Raw genomic sequence first — 20,842 nt, forward strand, 5'->3', positions numbered from 1 at the left:
TGTTAGGGAAGGTTTCTTTTGTGAATCCTGATTCTCATCATATGACATATCCAATATCCTCCCAACGTTTTGTCAGTGTAAGTTTAGGCCATTGATAAATTATTCGATAGTGTTAGATAATAATATCTATAATAATAGTAGATACTTATTGAGCATTAATTAAATGCTAGGCATCAAAGCTCAGCCTTTCCATGTGTATCCTTGGTAGTTTCACACAATACTGTGAAGTAAGTACCATTGATACCCTCTCCTTACACATGAATCACTGAATCAGGTATAGGTCCCCAAGGGCTTCCTCTGGAAACCTTTCTTCCAGTTGATATTAATTCACTCATCAGTATCTTTTGAGGAGAGTCTTTCAACTAGTTTCTAACAATCTACTTGCTTGTACTAGAATCTAATACATAAATCTCTTATATACCAGATATCAGTATGATAAACTTTTGATACTTATCTTTATGATTTTTCCTGATTACTTTAGTAACATATAAACATAGAGGAAATTATGGAAAATGTAGCAAATTATAAAGAAAAAAATAATAATCACTCTGAATCTTACCATCCAGGAATAACCACTGTTAACTTTAAAATAGTTCATATATATATTTGATCATGTTTCTTACATTTATCAACTTATTCCCTAGTTACAATGCCCAGTTCTTTGAAAAATTAGTGTTTTCTGTTCTTTCATAGAGACTCTTAAGTGAGAAGAGATTATTAGTTAATAGAGTGATTATTTGTCCTTTTAATAGTTATGTTACTGGATACATCCAGCTTTGTTTAAATAATAAATTTGCAATGAGGAATAATATATCTTTCATATTATTCATATATGATGTTGGTTTGGGATATGAAATTGAGTGAAGTTGAGTCATTGGTAATATATGTGAGTCTGTATACAGTTTTATTTTTTTTAAAAATCTTTGTTTAGTAATGCCAAAGGAAGGAATACTAGCATATATTATAAACAATTAGTTTTAGAATAGAATAAAATAATCATTTTTTACTTATATACTTAGAATAATTACTGTTTACCTCCAAAGAAAATTTATTTCTTGAAGGAATCTGCATGGGCTCTGACTTGTTGGGTAAATACTTTGATACTTGGGTTTATTTAAAACATGCTAAACTGAGTCTAAGGAAGTATCAATTTGTACAAGATTATATCTTTAAGGAAACAAATTAGCATAAGCTGATGTAAAACCTAGCCATAGAAAGTGCTTTGTATGAGTGTATGTTTTAATGCCCCAATGGTTATGTTTTGGAAAAACATATTTGGTAATGCCATAGGGTGTACGTATTCTGAGAAGGCAACAGTTCTGGAGTTTTTATAAATTCTTAAGTAAGTTGGTGTTTTAGATACTAGATATGGGAATCTCGAATAGTGTACCCAATCATGACTCTCAGGATTCTTCTGCTCCGTCCCAAAGTCAGTTTCTGCTGTGTCGCTAAGAACTGCTTCTTCTGATACCCAGTCCTGTGCTCTAGGAAGACAGAGCCACTCATGTCCAGTTCACGGTCCATCACGATTTTTCCAGTGGTCTTCGCTTAGGCTGCTTCCTTGACTGGAATGTACTCTGCCACGTTCCTGTCTGCAGGAATTGCCAGCATGGTTTTAAATTTGAAGTATAGTTGATTTACAACATTGTGTTATTTTCTGGTGTACAGGAAAGTGATTCAGTTATATATGTGTGTGTGTATATCTATATATGTGTGTGTGTATATATATACATATTCTTTTTCATATTCTTTTCCATTGTGGTTTATTACAGGGTATTGAATATAGTTCCCGTGCTATACAGTAGGACCTTGTTATTTATCTCTTTTATATAGTAGTTTGTATCTGCTAGTTCCAAACTCCTAATTTATCCCTCCCCCACTCCCTTTCCCCTTTAGTAACCATAAGTTTGTTTTCTATGTCTGAGTCTGTTTCTTAAATAACTTCCTACTTGTGTCGTATTTTAGATTCCCCATATAAGTGATATCATATGGTGTTTGTCTTTCTCTGTCTGACTGACTTCACTTAGTATGATAGTCTCTAGGTTCATCCATGTTGCTGCAAATGGCATTATTTCATTCTTTTTTATGGCCGAGTAGTATTCCATTGTATGTATGTACCACATCTTTTTTTTTTTTTTTTTTTACTATTATTATCTTCATTTTACTGATGAAGAAATATACTCAGAGAGGTTAAGTGAGTTGCTGGTATGTTGTACCACATCTTTTTATCCATCCATCTATCGATGGACATTTAGGTTGCTTCCACGTCTTGGCTATTGGAAATAGTGCTGCTATGAACATTGGGGTGCATGTATCCTTTCAAATTATAATTTTCTCTGAATATATGCCCAGGAGTGGGATTGCTGGATTCCAGCATGTTTTGAAGAATCCCCACCAGGATTCCCTGAAGAGCTCAGCTCTAAGGGAATATTGCTTCTAACACCTTGCAATCCACTCATCTTGCTTATTACAGATTGTCTTTGATTTGTTATTTGTGAACTTGCCTTGTCTACCCCATTAAATCATAAGCTTAAGATTAAGTCCTGGGGCCTTATTTTATTCATATATCTATTTCTGGATGACCAGTTCTTAGCAAGGGCTTTGTGTATCCCAGGGCCTCTTTGAACGTTTACTGAATTGAAGAGAGTGTCAGGAGATGGCGGGGGAGAATTTACCATGTGCCTGTGGCTCCAGTGATTCTAAATCCATCCCTATGAAGTAGGCTAGTACTTTCCTCAAATAACTTTGATTCACCATTTAACAAAAAATTGAGCAACTATTATGCATCAAGCATTGTGCCAGATGCTTTGGACAAAAGGACAAGGCATAGCTTTTGTCTTTAAGTCTTACAGCCTACTGGAGAAAAAATATGTGAATAAATGAATGCTGTAGCATGACACTTCCTCTAGGTCATGCAGCCTGCGCGTGGTAGGATTGTGATTAAAATCCAGGTCTGTTCAACTCCAAAGTCACTAAGCCAAGATGCTTACAGAACAGAAAGCTAGCTGTGCTAAGAGAGACGTCTCCTCAGAAGAGCGAAAAAACAGCCTTGCTCTGCTTATTGTTTGAAAACATTATTATTTTTTTAACACCTTTATTGGAGTATAATTGCTTTACAATGGTGTGTTAGTTTCTGCTTTATAACAAAGTGAATCAGCTATACATACACATATATCCCCATATCTCCTCCCTCTTATGTCTCCCTCCCACCATCCCTATCCCACCCTGAAAACATTATTAAATTGAACCATTTTGTTTTATTCACAAACTAGGTCCTTCAGAAGCTTGGGAAAGCTGATGAGACGAAAGATGAACAGTTTGAAGAATATGTGCAGAACTTCAAACGGCAAGAGGCAAGTATATTTATCTCATTTCTGGAGTGGGAAATGGGTTGGCTTTGTGTTTTAGTGGGTAAATAAAATACCTTGAGGTTGAAGAAAGATCTTCATTGGGCTTGGCATTAACTTGAGGGGAACAATGGTTAATTTTGTAGACTTTTTTTGTGCAAGGCAAAGAGGTAGTAGGCACTGCGGGAAGATTTGTGTTTTAGAATCTCAGGAGATGAAGACTTTGCTTCTCTGGAGCTTTTCAATACAGATTACTGATCTAAAGGAAAGGCGATCTTTTGGTGATTTATCTTCCACTGAGTATTAGCAGTAATTAAATACTTCTGACAAAATTATTTCAATTGCTGCATGCTTTAAGATCACACATTTTCAATAGAGAGTATATCTCCCAAAGAGGGAGAAAACTGGTTATTGGTGGATGAAAAATATCATACTCTTTTTATGGGAATACTTCACATAAGTAGACATGGTATATCTGTGGTATTAAAATTTCATGGGGGTATAATTAGGGAAAAAAATGTCTAAAAAGTTTCCTCAGGGGAGGCGATGATGAAAAAAAGGTTGAAAAACACAGTTTGTGATATTTGTTCCTTTAATAGGGTGCTATATGTTTAACAGACATATGAATAAAGAAACAAACTGTTTTTTAAATTATTTGTTTATATTTCTAAGGCTTGATGAATGGCTGGCATATCACCTTTAGAGAGCATGCATGAGGGTCAGGGAGAGGGAAGGTAAAGACCGGGCTCTCTTAGATTAGAAGCTTCAAATCTGGAGATCATTCTAGAGATGGGCTGGGCCAGCAAACTCTGGAAAATAGGATTTGGACACAGGGAAAAAAATGTAAGGACATGGGTTTATTTTCCTGTTGTCATTGGAGCCACAAGTGTCCACAGAGGAAATTGTGGCCTCAGGGATGACAACCAGCAATGGAAGAGCAACATAGGTTTTGTGTCGCTGCCTTTGCTTCTGTTTGCATATCCCTGATCCTGGAGGTTTCTTTTTTCCATTTGTGTATCAGTGTTCTGGCTGTTTTGTAACATGCTGTTTCTTTTCCTCACCAACAGGGGATATAAAATCCAGCAGGTAGAGCCCGGTAGACTAGTCTCCACCAAAACACATTCCTGAATGTCTCCAATTTCACCCCAAGACTAAGGGTCGGACAGATAGGAACCCAATTTATTATGAATAACAGCGATCTCTTTCTATCTGAAAATGAGAAAAGAGAGAGGGGAGTTGGAGAAGAAAACGGTAATAGAGGGGAAAATAGATCATGTCCAGATCACTGAGTATTATAGAGAGCTTTGGATTTATGAAGGTAGAAAAGAGAATTCCTAGAGAAATTTTGGATGTCGGCTCATAGAATAAGTTGCCCCCCAGTCTCCTCCAGGAGAACAGATTCTCCACATCTCCTGATGTTCTCATTTGGTGAGTTCTCTTACACTTTCTCATACACTAGGATAGCACTCATGTAGATCATTGACTTGGATGGCAGCAACTTCCCACAGAGAAACTTGTCAATCAATGCCCTTGTTACTTTGCAGGGCAGTCCCCAATGTCTGCTTGAAGGGATTGGCTTTGGATAGAAGAAGTGACTCACGTTTACAGATTTCCCTACTTGAGGATTTATCCTCTATCCTTTGAAACCTAGTCTTCCTGTCTGGTGTGTCCCTGTGGAGCTAATTAGTTCTTTGCTGTTAGATTTTTTTTCTCAATCACTTTTATGGCATTATGACATTTTAGCACCCCAGAAGGCTAACCTTGGGAAGCATCAAGTTCAGGAATGCATTCATGATAAGGTAGTACTTTGCATTTTCCAATTATGGGGAATTTTTTTTTTTAATAGAAATTCATTTATTTTATTTATTCATTTTTGGCTGTGCTGGGTCTTCGTTGCTGTGCTCAGGCTTTCTCTAGTTGCGGCGAATGGGGGCTACTCTTTGTTGTGGTGCATGGGCTTCCCATTGCTGTGGCTTCTCTTGTTGTGGAGCACGGGCTCTAGGTGTGCAGGCTTCATTACTTGTGGTGCGTGGGCTCAGTAGTTGTGGCTCGCGGGCTCTAGAGCGCAGGCTCAGTAGTTGTGGCACATGGGCTTAGTTGCTCCGCGGCATGTGGGATCTTCCCGGACCAGGGCTCGAAACTGTGTCCCCTGCATTGGCAGGCAGATTCTTAACCACTGCGCCACCAGGGACACCCCTTATAGGGAATTTTTATTGTTCTTTTTTGGACTTTGTTGACTGAACAAGGTGAAGATTGTTTTTTGTCTAAGGTATTAGAGAAAAGTGCGGTTGGCTAAATCATCATCAGTTAAATGCTCTGCTGCTTATTCCTTTCACTATATACATTTTCAAATGTTATGGAGCCCATAGTATACTGTCGTTCTTGAAGATCAACACCTTAGTTCTGTCAAGATCATTAGCAGATTTCAAGATGCAGGTAAAACTTCAACATTTGGGGAAACTTGCACAAGCAATTCTACTTGATAAGAGTAAAACAAATAGAATGGGAATGTAGAAATAGTATTTCTCAGGGAGTCTCCTGACCCTCTTTGGTTCCTTTGAAAATATTCTTGCATGAAAACATCTTGCATTTGCACATGCTCATTTTGATATTTTTTTGTTTTAATATTTTAATATTTTTAGTTTTGTTTTAATCAGAAAGAGTAAATTTGTAGTCATTTTAGTGCCATGAGGAGGGAGGGAACTTTAACCTTGTCTGTATATTAAAGGGAGAGAAGGAAAAAAGGAGGGTGTGGGAGGAAGGTGAGGAGAGAGGTTTACTAATCTTCTGTAGAAACATATTAAAGGTTGGGAAGAATAGCTGAAGACTGAATTTATTAATACTCTGTAGAAGGAAAAATGTGTCTTTTTAACCCCCAGTATGTATTGGTGACCAATTCCCATCTGTTGCATATGCTTTTATGCTATTTAGAAACATTAACCAAGGATGAAGGATCTACCAAGATTGTGGTGACCTCTACAAGGCCTATTATTTTTAGTATTAATGTGAATCATTACTCTAAAGGCAGAAGACTTTCTCTTAAGGTGACATATGCTAAAGACATTGACCTAGGAAATCTAGATTTCATATTTTTTTCTGTGCATATGTATTTCAAATCCAACAAAAATACTATTTATAGTATAAAATGAACTTTATTTGGATTTGTGCAGTATATTATAGTCATCTGACCATACTAAATTAGTACTTAATCAAAAGATTCTAAAAGTAGACCACTAGGACTTCCCTGACGGTCCATTGGTTAAGACTCCACGCTCCAAATGCAGGGGGCACAGGTTCGATCCCTGGTCAGGGAACTAAGATCCTGCATGCTGCACAGCGCGGCCAAAAAAAAAAAAAGAATTAAGAAAAGTAGACCACTAGAATGTTCTAGAAAGTATTCAAGCATTTGGGGCTCTGATGATCTTGCTTTTAAATTTCCTTTAAGAAAATCATAAGAGTCCTTATAGTAATTGATACATTCCCTGCTTGTTCGTGGTGGAAACAGAGGTAGCAGGCGGGTCTATGTTTGAACTTGAGCTTGAGGATTAGCTTTTATCTTGTTCCAACCCCAAATTCTCTCTTTGATCCCAGACCTCTTTTCCTAAAAGTTATTTGGTTTGCGTTAGCCAGAGAGCATGGATGCAGGGTCTGTGCATATGCTCTCATTGCATATGCTCTCATTGTCCACTGCACTCCCCGTTGCTGTGGATTTTGTGGTCCATGAACACCCAGTGAGGACAGGGAGGAAGGAGAGAGGAGGGTCCAGCAAAGGAGAATAGAGTGACCCCTCCCCCAAGAGCTCAGGGTTTGCCGTGGTGACGAGTGGTAAGGAAAGCAAGGGTTGGAGACATCCAGCCAGAAGAATGAGATCTGACTTCACTGTTTCCTCCCCCGAGGGTTTGTTTTTCTCCTTTCTATATTTCCTCTTTTACCAGAGCTGCTAACAAAGTAGCAGAAGTGACTGGTGTGAACATCGGCTGCTTCCACTTCAGTTCACCTGGGTGCTTGCTGACGGGTCTGTTAATGAGCCCAGAGAAGGTCCCAAAGTAAAAGGAAGGTCCTTGGCTTCTCTCTCTCCTTCCTGCTCATAAACTTGCCCACTAAGATTCCATGCTTATGGCCAGTGTGCAGATTACAACAGGATAACCCAGGGGCTGGTGGGGCTCAGATAACCAGCTTTGGCCACATTTCGGCGAGTACAGGTATGGGCGCCCTAATGGAGGTGTAGTCTGAGAACATCTCATATGAAGGAGAAGGGAGCCTCACTTCTGCTCACATCTCCATGGCTTTTTAGTTCCCCCTTGAAATACCATACAGTGTAGCTCTGCTGCTTCTCTCCATGCCCACCACCAGGTAACAGCCTAATTGGTATAACACAGATGAAGAAGGAAAGAAATATCGGGACCTTGAAATGCTCTCCAGTGGGGAGGATCCAGAGCCAGTGATTCTCATTATTAGGATAATCCATTGTCTGAAAGCTGGAGTCATGTCTTCATACTGATCTCTCCTCTGCACAGGGGTCCCTTGTGGCCGCTTTCATCTTTTTCTCTGCACAGAATCTAGTGCTTTGAACATGAACTTTAAAACGTTTGTTAAACTTGAAGCTGAACTAGTGGCAGAAATGATGATTTGGAGCACGTTCCTAGAGCACGTTTTTATTTCTGGGATGGAAGAGGTGTTGAATAGCGCTTGAATTTTTATAAGCAGTTTCACGACACTTTTTAGGACATATGTATATAAGTAATTAAAAATTACAGACCAGAAGTTTGAAAAAAGAACGTAAATACAGAATATATTCCCACAGTGTGTTGATGTGTGGATAAAATTTTTATTTATGGCAAATCACATTTACATTCTGAAAAATTTTGTAATTTCCTTGAGCAGATAGTCCTAACAGATATCCTAGAACTATTTCTTTTTAACACAGATAACCATGATGTGAAAGGGGATGGCTGGTTGTTCCTGTGTCTGATGGTGTTATTTAGGGACTGGACAGCTTGCTTCCAAGTTCTTCTTCCACTTTCTCCACTGCGGGTGCTTCCTTATGATTGAACTATCCTTGCCTGACCTGCCATCTCCATCTGTTGAAGTCCTACCTTTGCTTAAGGTCAACTTACAAGATATTTCTTACCTGATGTCTTTCCAGTCCCCTCAGCCAGGCTCTCTCTTTCTCTGTATCCTCCAGTGTACATTTTTTTGTAATTCATCCAAAAGCTCTTGTTCCAGTTTTCTTATATGACAGTTATTTTAGATGTGCATCTATGCCCTCATTAGGTTATAAAATATTTAAAGGAAGGCATCTTTTCCCAGCCATTAAAAAAATCCGACTGCCAATGCAGGGGACATGGGTTTGACTGGGAAGATCCCACATGCCATGGAGCAACTAAGCCCGTGCGCCACAACTACTGAAGCTCACGTGCCTAGAGCCTGTGCTCCACAACAAGAGAAGCCACTGCAATGCGAAGCCTGCAAACCGCAACGAAGAGTAGCCCCCGCTCGCTGCAACTAGAGAAAGCCCGTGCACAGCAACGAAGACCCAGCGCAGCCAAAAAAAAAAAAAATCTCTGCCCTCTAGCACCTGATAGGTGCTTATTAGTAAATATATCCCTCCTTGGCACACTTATCTCTGTACTCACTCTTTGTCTTGGATTTTCCATGCCTCCTCACTCATTCATTGTCAATGCTCCTCTTCATTGTCATTTGCTTTCTCTTTTTCATCCTAATTTTTGGCAGCAAAATAGCCTTTGGAGAGTGTCTCACATGGCCTGGACTTGATTCTAACCTGGGTTATCGAGACTAGAGCAAGGCTCTGGTCCCCTCCCTGGGTTTTGAAGCTTCCCTAGTTCCATGCTACGCCATATGTATCAGCTGGCATGTATGGTATTTTCCATCTTCTAAGAGCTTTACATACTTTTACTCACAATGTAATAAGGAATTTTAATTATGCAGAAGAATGTTTTTCAGTCCTTGAATCCCAGTTACGTTCTTCAATTTGTAGGGGTTTTTTTTCATGAATTGTGTTTTAGAGTAAGCTTCCTCTTCTCTGATGGGATAATATTTTGACCATAGAGCACTAATATATTTAATTGATACAGTTAATTTCTTCTGAGCAACTTCTGAGAGAATTGTTGAGTCTCGTTGCTTGCATTTATACTTGGTTTCCATTAAAGTTTGAACTCAATAATTGCACAATATACTATAAGAGAATTCATATATGTCTGCATCTCTGGAAATAAAGTTTACTCCTGTTTCTGGATAGCTATAAGTTTCTGTGAGAATTCCGTAATACTGAAAACCATCTTAGTGTGCCAGTATTTTCCAAAATTTAAAGTTATTTCTTCTTGGTATCAACTTTTAAGGAAGTTTCATGGTTATTTGATTGATGACAGCATGTGGGTGCATGTTTAGAACAATAATATGTAACCATTTCAATATTCATTTTCTTTATATTTATTGAGTGTCTTCTATGTTCCAGGAATGGTTCTAGGTCTTTGGGAAACTTCAGAGAACAAGCAGACAAAGGTTACTACCATTGTGGATCTTATATTCCAAAACAGCGGGACAGACAATAAATAAAACACTTTAATAAAAATAAGCAGATTATACTGTTTGCTAGAAATGATGAGAGCTATGGGGGACAAAACCAAATAGATAGAGAATATATAGAGTGAGGTAAAATATATCAGGAGGCTTGGAGACAATAAGTTTCAAGTTTTGCTTCAAAGGGGAGCAAATAAATAGGACTGTAGCTGGGGAAGGAAGTGGAGTCAAGACACCATTTTCCGAAGATGGCAGAAATATGTGTATACTAATGGGACTCATTTAGTACAGAAGGAAAATGTGATGAATCACCAGAGAAAGGGGAGAACGGCTGACTTGTGTCCTTGAGTAGAAAGAGGAGTTGGGATCTGGTACACAACTGGAGAGATTGGCTTGAGCTAGGAGCTGGACACTTCATCGAAGGTAACAGGTCAATATATATAACAAGCCAAATAATAAGTGTCTATTAAAAGCATTTCTTGGCTGACTCAACACCTAATTAAATGTCTACTAAGCATAAGTCATTGGAAACAGAATAATAAATAATTCAGACAATAGTTTCTGCCTTTGTCAAGCTTGTGGTCTAGTGTGCAAAAGTCTTCTTTCTTTTAAAAAATAAAGTAGTAGAAAAAAGACACAGAATCTTGAGATAATGTTACTATATTTCCATCATTAGAATGCATTTTGGTATCCTAGTTTCACCTTTAACATTAGCATATGAATATACTCTCATTCCAATTGGTATTCTTACAAAAAATGGTCTAAGCCCCTAGTTAAGACTTTCAGTCTTCTTTGTACCATTGTTCTGGTGGAAAAGATGTGGTTTGCATATATAGTCTTGACTTGAGTCCTTTTTTTGGTAAGTGTCACCCATTGATTGCCAATACAATTGACTTCTGTGGAAGGGAGCAGAGAGAGGAAACCTGCAGGTGTCGAAAGAATGTATTGGCCCTTGCTCTTCAAATGCCCCTGCATTTCTCTATAGTCTTCTGTTTATTCATTTCTGACACACCCGTTGAACCTCTCTTTTGCTCTCTGGCTTTCAAGGAGAGAAATGAGTCTGCCTGCTTCTTGTGACTATTCAGGTGTTGCTGTCCATGGTGCCCGATGGGAGAAAGAAAAAAATATTCGTTGGAGAACTTGTCCATCTTTTATCCTCTTTGTTCTTATTTCTTTCATTCCATCCCCAAGAATATCTTTTCATTTATGGCCTATATAAATCAAAAGCTTAACCTAACTAAAATTTGATCCAGTCAAACTACAGATGTTCTAGGCATCACTGTTTGGGCCACTTCCTATGGAACCTGTTCCCCACTTAAGAAATCACTTTTAGAGGAATCTCGTCATATTATTGCTCAGAAGGTTTCCTTTCATCTATCTTATTCTGTTACCTATCTTAATTGTATTTTACCTTACTACATTAATTAACTATGCCAACTGGAGAAGATTTAGTATCTCATTTCCCAGCATTCATTTAGAGACCAATTCCACGTATCTCCTACTTCTCCTTGTGAAGTCAACTTATTATCCAGTTTGGATGCTGCTCTCTAAATGATCCCCAGGTTGACTGTACTGTTCTGAGAATGTGATGCAGAGAATTAGGCATCTCTGTCATCCGAGCCTAAGGAGGCTGTCTGGAATGGTTGTGAATATCGGCACAGATGAGCTGCAGTTGATTTTCAGATTTGCATCAGTATTACGGATTCCCTGCAATTCTCTCTCACAACTCACCCTGTAAGCCCCTTGCTAACTTTGCACTGAAGGTATAGTCTAAGTGATGGAAATGCCTTAGAAGGCATGTCTGATGGTGACTTACTGAAACCTGGAGCCGGACATATTTTTAAGGGCCTTTTTGGCTATCTCATACTAGAGCCACATACGAGAGTGTCCGTTCACACACTGTGTCAATTAAATGATAGACACAGTGCGAAGTTAAAGCAGGGGTTCCCAAATAACCATTAGAATCATCTGGATGCCTTTTAACATTTTGATTCCTGGGTCCCATTCCAGACTTCTGAATCGGGTCACCCGTTTGACTTGTATCTCTAAAGAACCATCATAAGGTAGTAACGACTTGGATGCAAGCCTTAGATTTCACTGATATAGTGAAGATAATACATATATTTCCTTGTATGTGAAGTAGTAATACACATTATGCCTTAATTGTACCTTCTTTTGACTGTGTTCCTAAACCCGGATAATTATAAGACTCTTCCATGAAGCTTAAAAAATTTACAAATTTCCAAGCCACGCCTGACTGGCTAAGGCAATAGCACTGATGAAGTATTTTTATTATTAAGACTTTCCATAAGTAGGGCTTTAACACTTATAAAGTGTTCTGAACATTGTCTCACTTGATTTCCATAGCAACTCATAACTGTAATTCTGCTTTACATACGAGAAAATTGAATATATGTCACAAAAGCTTTCATTTGTGGAATGGGCTTGATTACTCTGTTGGTCATGGGTATTCATGCTTTCTTGTTTCCTCACAGTAATTTATCATGTCAGTTTGATTTTTTTTCTCATACCCATTATTGAGTGGTTCTTACACATCTGCATAAATCACTGCCACGGGTTCTAGGATCCTCTGTTACGGAAACACTTAAAGGTACAAAAAAACTTTCTGAAAAACATAAATGTGTGTTTGAGACTTAGCAATACAAATTAAAAAGAAGGAAGCAGTCACAATTCCCAAGTGGCTTGTTTGGGGGAGGCTTTGTATATTCCTCGTGAAGATACTCCTTCGTACTATGACAAGTAGCAGAACTTGGTTCAGTCAAGCATTTATGAAACACCTGCTCTTTGCACAGTTTATCATTGAAAAGGTATCAGGTAGAATAATAATAGTGCATCCAACATTTACTGAATGCATACTGTGTGCCTGGTTCTCTGCTGATAATTTACATGGACTGTCTCCTTTGACGCTGGTGATAGCCCTAGTAAGTGAATACCATTATCACTTCATTTTACCAATGATGAATCAGAGGCCTAGAGAGGTTAAGTGACTTGCCCAAGGTTACACAGTTAAAAGTGGCAGAGCTCAGATTTTAAAGCCAGGCAGTGTGATCCCAGAGCCCACCGACTTAACCCCTATGCTATATGAATCCTATGGCGTATACTCAGGAATCATGAGCTTTTGAGAAAAACAAGTAAACAACCCGTATCTTTATTTACAGATTAGAACTATATCATGAGAGCACAGAAAAAAATGATTCCTTTAGTTAAATCATTCTCATTGGTCAGCAGCTGATTTTTCTTACGTAGCCACATCCATCATTAGCTGGCGTCTGTGCCTTTACAGTTTGAGGGCATAGAGGTGGGAGAGGGCAGTGAAACACGTGGGCTTTTGAGGCAGATTGCGGAGCCTAAATAATCCAGACCACCTCAGCTCCAGTACTGGCTTGCCGTCTGTTAGCTCTGTGACCTTTGGCCAAGCTTCTCAGCCTCTGTGCCTCCGTCTTCTCATTCGTAAATATGTGCTGACCTCATAGTTATTGTGAGGATTATGAGTTAATAGGACAGTGTCTGGAACAAAGGCAGCACTCAGTAAGTGTTTGACTTTGTTACTTGCTGCTATAGTAAGGCTTGCTTTGAGGATACTGTTATGGTCTGAAGTTATGTACCTCCTAAGTTTATATGTTAAAGTCCTAACCCTTGGTACACATTAGAATGTGACTGTTTTTGAAGATTGGGCCATTAAAGAGGTAATTAAGGTCAAATGAAGTCATATTGGTGAGTCCGAATCCAGTATGACTGTTGTCCTTCTAAGAAGAGAGAAAGACACTGGGATGCACACATATACAGAGAAAAGGCCATGTGAGGACACAAGAAAGCAGCTGTTTGTTGGCAAGGCAAGGAGAGAGGCCTCAGGGGAACCCAAACCTGCCAACACCTTGATCTTGGACTCGTAGCCTCCACAACTGTGAGGAAATACATTTCTGTTGTGTAAGACACCCAGTCTCTGGTATTTTGTTATGGTGGCCCTAACAAACTAACACAGACATCATAAGTGGAAGTTTCAGAAGCATCCTGGGTGTTATTTTATGTCTGGAATAATGGTAGACAAGGTACGTACTTCATTCCTAGTCATGAATGCATCTCTGTGACTTGACATAGCAGTTGTTTTTCTAATACTTTTAAGTCCTGTCCAATTTGGCCATGATAGAATATTGTAAATGGAGTGGTATCCATACCCACAGAAAGGGACACTGAAGAGTAAGTCACAGGAAGAGTCATGGTTGCGGGGGGGCTCCTGTGGCGTTTCTCTTAACGTTTGGGTCATTTCCCCCCTCCCCACTATATTCATGACTATGCTCTAGGAATTAAAGCAAAGCTTGGAAAGATATGTATATAACGTCTCTGGTGCAGCTTATAAGTCAAGCCTCTTCATACACACACACGAAATGAAAAAAAATGGGATGGCTTTTCAAGGGTCACAAACTCAATTGCCTAAAGGCCATAAAGCATATCTTTAAGTCATATCCAGCCTGCCTGCTGTGGTGAATTTAACAGTTCTAACTAGGTAGTTCTATCCCCTTGCACACACAATGGGTTAGCTTTTCCAAAAGATCAGAATAGACATCTATAAACTCAAGTTAGTTGGCTTAAGGGAAATACATGGAAAAATGGTACATATAATTACTACCTAGCTTTCTAATTTTGTTTTGTTGAAAGGCAGAAGGTATTTGATTTGGTTTTCAGATCATAGGTATGCTTGGAGTTGCTGACAAGGATAGTTGGAAATTGGGCCATGAATCTTGGATAAAACTGTGGAAGCTGAGATGTTCTCTTTGATGTCTATCTCCCTTCCATGTACCACCCCCTGCCACCATCAGCCCAGAAATGTGATTTCAAAATACACTCCAGTCTCCTCTCTATCTTATATCTTTTGCACGAAGATATGCCAAAAGAAATTTTTAAAAATAAAGAAATGGTGTTATGAAATCAGTGCTAGTTTCTTTTTTTTTTTTTAACATCTTTATTGGAGTATAATTGCTTTACAATGGTGTGTTAGTTTCTGCTCTATAACAAAGTGAATCAGTTATACATATACATATGTCCCCATATCTCTTCCCTCTTGCGTCTCCCTCCCTCCCACCCTCCCTATCCCACCCCTCTAGGTGGTCACAAAGCACCGAGCTGATCTCCCTGTGCTATGTGGTTGCTTCCCACTAGCTATCTATTTTACGTTTGGTAGTGTATATATGACGGCTCCTATTACGACAAAGAGCTCAAAACAAGGAAGCGAAAAATGTACGTGCCTAAGACCCTGCTGCTTTTACCTTTGAAAAACTCTCATCTTCCAATTGAACGGCACCCGAGCTTATCAGAGGGCGAGCTCTATTTCTTAGTAAACCAAGAGTGCCTGGTGTTTTGAGCAGCCTAAGGTTGTCTTTGATCATAAGTGGATTCAGACGTTATGACTTACTAGTCATCTGTTCATCAAGTTGCTGATAATAACTCCATTAAATCTCATCTTCTTGATAATCTCATTTTATTCTCAGCTTCAAAAATGATCACAAAATATACTAACATTGCTTTCAAGATTGAGTTAACCTGTCCGAACTCTGAGAAACTGAGCCAATTTTAATTTTGATGTGTTACTTAGCCTTTTCAAGAGAAGAATGTCAGTAAAGGCCAAAAATAATAATGTAACCCTGGAAACTTCTATAGGTTCATGATCACAGGCAAGCTGGTAGGACTTAACCTTTGTGAAATCACAATTTTTGAAGTTACACCTCTTCAGATCCAAGTTTCATACATCCGTTAATGCTGTTGGCCTTCTGTCTCGGCTCCTTTTAAAACATCAACCCAGTTTCTTAGTTAAAGAGGATATTTAATGAAAAAGTTTTCTGTCTTGTGGGTATTGCTTTTGTTTTTTAAGAACAAAGTTACCTGTAGATATAAATCAGTTACCTATAAATATAAATTACATTTAGCATATTTTAACAAGTCAATTCAACAAGCCATTGCTTGTTTAATAGGTATTAAATACATATTGCCTTAAGGTGTTTGGCTAGACCTACATAGCCTTGCAAATAAAATGCACTGGATTTGGTTTTGCAAGTACAGTCAGGGCCACAGTGGTATATGCCCCTGACCGCGGGTGTCATGCACATGCTAGTATGGGGCATGGTGCCCCTGAATTTGCAGTGGTTGCTGCCCTGAGTTCCTTAGAACTTATTAATTCATTCTATGCATTGTATCTCAAATTCAAATTAATGCCTCAAGTACAGTTTCTTTCTTTTGGGCAGGCGTAACTGGGTCTAAGGTAAGCTAACAAAATCGTACCTCTGTATTGGCTCCTGAAGTCCTAGGCATAAGTATTTACCAATATTAATATCTTTTTAGTGTTTCAGAATTTAGTGTACCTAAGCAATAAAAGACTTGACTCATTAATCTTCAAATGTTATTCATCATAGTTTGGTGCAACCCTGTTTTTAAGCCCAATGCCCAGAGACAGCTTGCCATAGCTGTAGGACTTTGAGACACTCTTCTTGTGTGTCAGTCTGTGGTAGCTCTTATCAGGAACCAGGCTCACCTTGCAGGAAATCTGTCTGTTACTCTTCCTTGCACTTACTAGAGTGCAGTAGGAAACCTTGATGTGGTAGCCTTTATAGCTAGTCCTTTGACACTACATAGATTAAATCTTTAAATGTTCAAGAACCAAGGATGTCTCTGGGAGCTGTCCGAGGTGCTGAAGAGAGACTTCAGAAGCGAGAGCTGTCCCGGAGCCAGGCCTATCTGGGAACCGACCCCCTTCTCTGCCCCACCCTCCCCCCAAGACATATAAACAAATAATTAAGTAATTGGTGTTCCTGAGGACCAGTGTGATGTAAAACAATTTGGAAACACATTTAATTAGGTATGGGATGTGATTTCTTCGTATTGGGTAACAAAGATATTTGAAACCTTCCACGGTGGTGTGTCTGCTTCACTCTCCAGCTATTTAATTAGATTTTAAACTTCAGTCTAATCCTTAGGGGCAGGTATTATGAGAGGTGCTCACAGGACTAGGGGAAGAAAACAACAGCTTCAAGAGACCACTCAGCAAGAGAATAAAGGGATTCTTTGACTAGAGGCAGTGAGTCTCAGACCTTTGTAAGGTTTTAAAACCATGAAGACTTTTTTGCTTGCCTATCAATTAAAAAAATTTTTTTATTTCATATTGCAGTATAGCCAATTAACAATGTTGCAATAGTTTCAGGTGCACAGCAAAGAGACTCAGCCATACATATACATGTATCCATTCTCCCCCAGGGCTCCCCTCCCATCTAGGCTGCCACATAACATTGAGAAGAATTCCCTGTGCTATACAGTAGGTCCTTGTTGATTACCTTTTTAAATATAGCAGTGTGTACATGTCAATCCCAAACTCCCTAACTATCCCTTCCCTCCACCCTTCCCCCACTGGTAACCGTAAGTTCATTCACTAAGTCTGTGGGTCCGTTTCTGTTTTGTAAATACGTTCATTTGTGTCATTTCTTCATTTGTATCATTTCTTTTAGATTCCGCATATGATATTTCTCTTTGTCTGACTTACTTCACTCAGTATGACAATCTCTAGGTCCATCTTGCCTATTAATTTTTGATATCTTCATGATGAAACCCAAAATGACCCTGGCTTGTTTTCCAGAACAGCCAGGAAACAGAAGACTGGGGGAGACGGTTTCCTTCTCCCCAGCCCTGTGAGGGCGTGACACACAAGGGAGGGGGTGTTTGGGGGTAGCTTTAATGAGGAAGGAGAAGCAAGCCACTCCCTTGGGCTGTGTGGGAAGAAAGCGAGGCCTGGGGGACCGTCTAGGCATGAGAGGCAGCGGCTCCTGACACTGATAAATGATGCAATTGAAAAAATAAAGAACCTCTGACTAACACCAGGGGCATGTTATTATACTATATGCCAGGGCAAGGAATATTGTGGGCGGTGAATCCTTCTTAGATATTTTCCAAAGAGGAGTATTAGTAGGCAATGCAGCCAACTTAATTATAACAGACTCACTTGCCCATAAGTCCTGAGGAGAGTGTGACCAAGAGTTGGAATAATAATTTTATCTTATACTGTAGAGAATGAGGTTAAGAAGTTGAAGGGAAAATTCTCAAGGTTGTGGAATTTTCAGTCTTTTTTCTGCACACGCACATGCACATTACACAAGTCAAGGCTGAATTACTGAAATGGTGATTTTCAGAGGAATTTGGAACGAACTTTAGATTCAGTGAAATGCGAGCAGTGCTGTAAGAAGTTATTTCTCATTTAAAACTTACTTGTGATTCACATAGAGTAATGATGTTAATTTTATTATGCAATAGGTTTTGTGCAAAAACCTGTGTGACATATTATAGGTAAAAAATTTCTTTCCAGAGGCTTTTGCTTGATTCAGGCAGAATTTTATATGAAATTCAATATGGTTATTACCGAATGCCTTATGAACCTTAATACTCATGGGGAAAATTAAGAATTTTAATAATTGGAAAAGAATAAAGTTATTTAAGTTTGCCTCCAGTTTATCTGGCTAAATTGAACTCATGAATTTAAGCCATTATTATATAATTTGAATTTTCTTTCACTCTTATAATATCTGAAAATTTCTTCTGGGATGCTTATTTTATTTTTAAAAATGTTTATTGTTCCCCTTGGGCTAGATGAATGCAGTGTATAGACTGGAGCCTGAACATTTCATTCTCTTTCTTGTACTTTTCTTGAAAGAAAAGGCAGTGACTTAATTGTGGGCTTAATTTGACATGCTTTATTTCGTAAATATTTGAGAAAAGAATGCCTTTCCACACTACTCTTTTGCTGTTTCCAGGTACTCTGAGCAATCGGGGTGACTCAAAACCATCAGTTACTGTGGTTGGCTTTGTATTACTTCCTGAGGGGAAAGCATCCTTCTGGGTGAGATGTGAGCCCTGCCTGAGCTAAGTGCTTCTTGCACTTTTCCAGGGAAGGAGCAGGAACAGTAGTAGAGCAGAGCCTTAAAGCAGACATCTGAAAGCAGGAGACCTCTGTGAAGTTCTGTTTCATCTCTACGCAGTTTTTCATTTTACATCATAACAGGTGGCTTAGTGGTGGTAAAATAATGGTTTACTCCATTTGTCCCCCTCCAATCTCAATAAATTGATATTCCAGCGAGATGTTTTAGGTTTATTTTGTGGCTGTAAGTGTGCTAGACAAATCATTAAGTACCTCTAAAGTCTACACTTACCTATTTTGAAAAATGTGGCCTTAGGGGAGTCAAACCCTCCTAATTGCCCCTTTCAGGGCTGTAGGCTTTAGATCGGTCTGGATCTAGATCTGTCTGGGTAAATCACATGTCTGATTTCACATATTATTCTCTCTAAATTATCTGCCGTCTGTTGGGGCAAATGATTGTGGCCTTGCTGTCCTCTGTCAGTACCATTCTACCTCTTTCAGTTACTTGGCCACCACTCAGGCTCCCATTTGCTAAATCATCCACTTTGTCCTTCATCTTTCCAATTTGATTTCCTTTCTGAAATGTTTCTGTAAGTGCCTTTTATTTATTTATTTATTTATTTATGGCTGTGTTGGGTCTTCGTTTCTGTGCGAGGGCTTTCTCGAGTTGCGGCAAGCGGGGGCCACTCTTCATCGCGGTGCGCGGGCCTCTCACTATCGCGGCCTCTCTTGTTGCGGAGCACAGGCTCCAGACGCGCAGGCTCAGTAGTTGTGGCTCACGGGCCTAGTCGCTCCGTGGCATGTGGGATCCTCCCAGACCAGGGCTCGAACCCGTGTCCCCTGCATTGGCAGGCAGACTCTCAACCACTGCGCCACCAGGGAAGCCCTCTGTAAGTGCCTTTAATGCTTTTCTGGTCAGTAACTCCATTGGCTTGTTGTTGTTGTCGTTGTTAGATTTCAGGCTACTCTGTCTTTCTGCATTTCTACTCTTGATGGTGAACCATTGTATCAGGCTGTCTAGGGTAGGTCATGTTGTGGGAGCAATACCTTGGAGGCTTTTAAGAACAGGTTTGTTTCTCGCTCATGAAAATGTGCACGGTAGCTGCCCATTTCATCTTCCCTTCGCTCTGAGATCCAGGCTGGAGAAGCAACCCCTATCTGGAACATTATGGGGCGCATGGTAGAGGGAAAGGAAATGGTAGGAGTGTGTGAAGGCTCTTACATCTTCTGCTCAGAAGTAGCACATGGCTCTTCCACTCACACTTCATTTAGCCAAGTCCCACAACCAAGCTTGATGTTGATGGGGCAGGAAGTATAATCCTCCCCCCAGAGCAGATCTGGTAGGGAGCTGCAGTGTAGATGTGAGAATAATAAAATCTCCCCAAACAATGTCTTTTCAGCTTTTTATGTACTCAGAATCTTACACAGTATCTGTCCCAAAATAGATAATCAATAGGGGAAAGACTGACTTCTTTCTTCCCCAAATGCTTTTCCTGTTCGTGTTGGGGACCTTGGCCTGATTCTACCTGTTTCTTCTCTGGATCCTTCTTATCTTCTACCTTTACCCAAGTGTTTATCATTAGCATTTTTCTTCATTCTCCTCATCCTTTGCCTACAGTTTTACACTATACTTTGATGTTTTGGAAATCCACTGTGGTTAGTTTTTTTTTAATCTAGCTTGTAGTAGTTTGCTTTCACACTGTATTTCTGAATGGCTCAGCAAAGCAAAGGAAACTTAGAGTTTTGATTTTAAGCCATGCTGAGTCACAAGAAAGGGAGTCAATTGTTTAGAACTTCGATGATTTCTGTTTTGCCATTCTGTATAGCACCATTCTGGTTGAAGTTCATATGTGCCAACAAATGAATTAACCCTAAGCTTTCATCTGGTGGTACCTGGATTTACAGAGTTGCAAAAACAGCCTGAGCTTAAGGCAGGTAAAGAAAACCTCACCTGAGCTTTACATAGACTTTATAGAAATAATGTCACTATACCTGCACTATAAGATATAGGAAAATATTCTCTTCCAGAATTTATTTTGGAGTT

The 20,842-nt window shown here is 39.3% G+C and overlaps 1 protein-coding gene across 3 annotated transcripts in view; it reads left to right on the forward strand.

Annotated features, from left to right (window-relative positions):
• AMPH (amphiphysin) overlaps positions 1 to 20,842 on the forward strand; it is a 180,426-nt gene that overhangs the window by 73,353 nt on the left and 86,231 nt on the right. For all 3 annotated transcript variants that reach the window (XM_068549884.1, XM_068549886.1, XM_068549885.1), the window contains exon 2: positions 3,273 to 3,357. In XM_068549884.1, the coding sequence (XP_068405985.1) occupies positions 3,273 to 3,357 (85 nt within the window). The remainder of the gene's footprint in view (positions 1 to 3,272; positions 3,358 to 20,842) is intronic.

This window comes from Eschrichtius robustus, chromosome 8 (assembly GCF_028021215.1).
Source record: "Eschrichtius robustus isolate mEscRob2 chromosome 8, mEscRob2.pri, whole genome shotgun sequence".
NCBI classification, from domain to species: Eukaryota; Metazoa; Chordata; class Mammalia; order Artiodactyla; family Eschrichtiidae; genus Eschrichtius; species Eschrichtius robustus.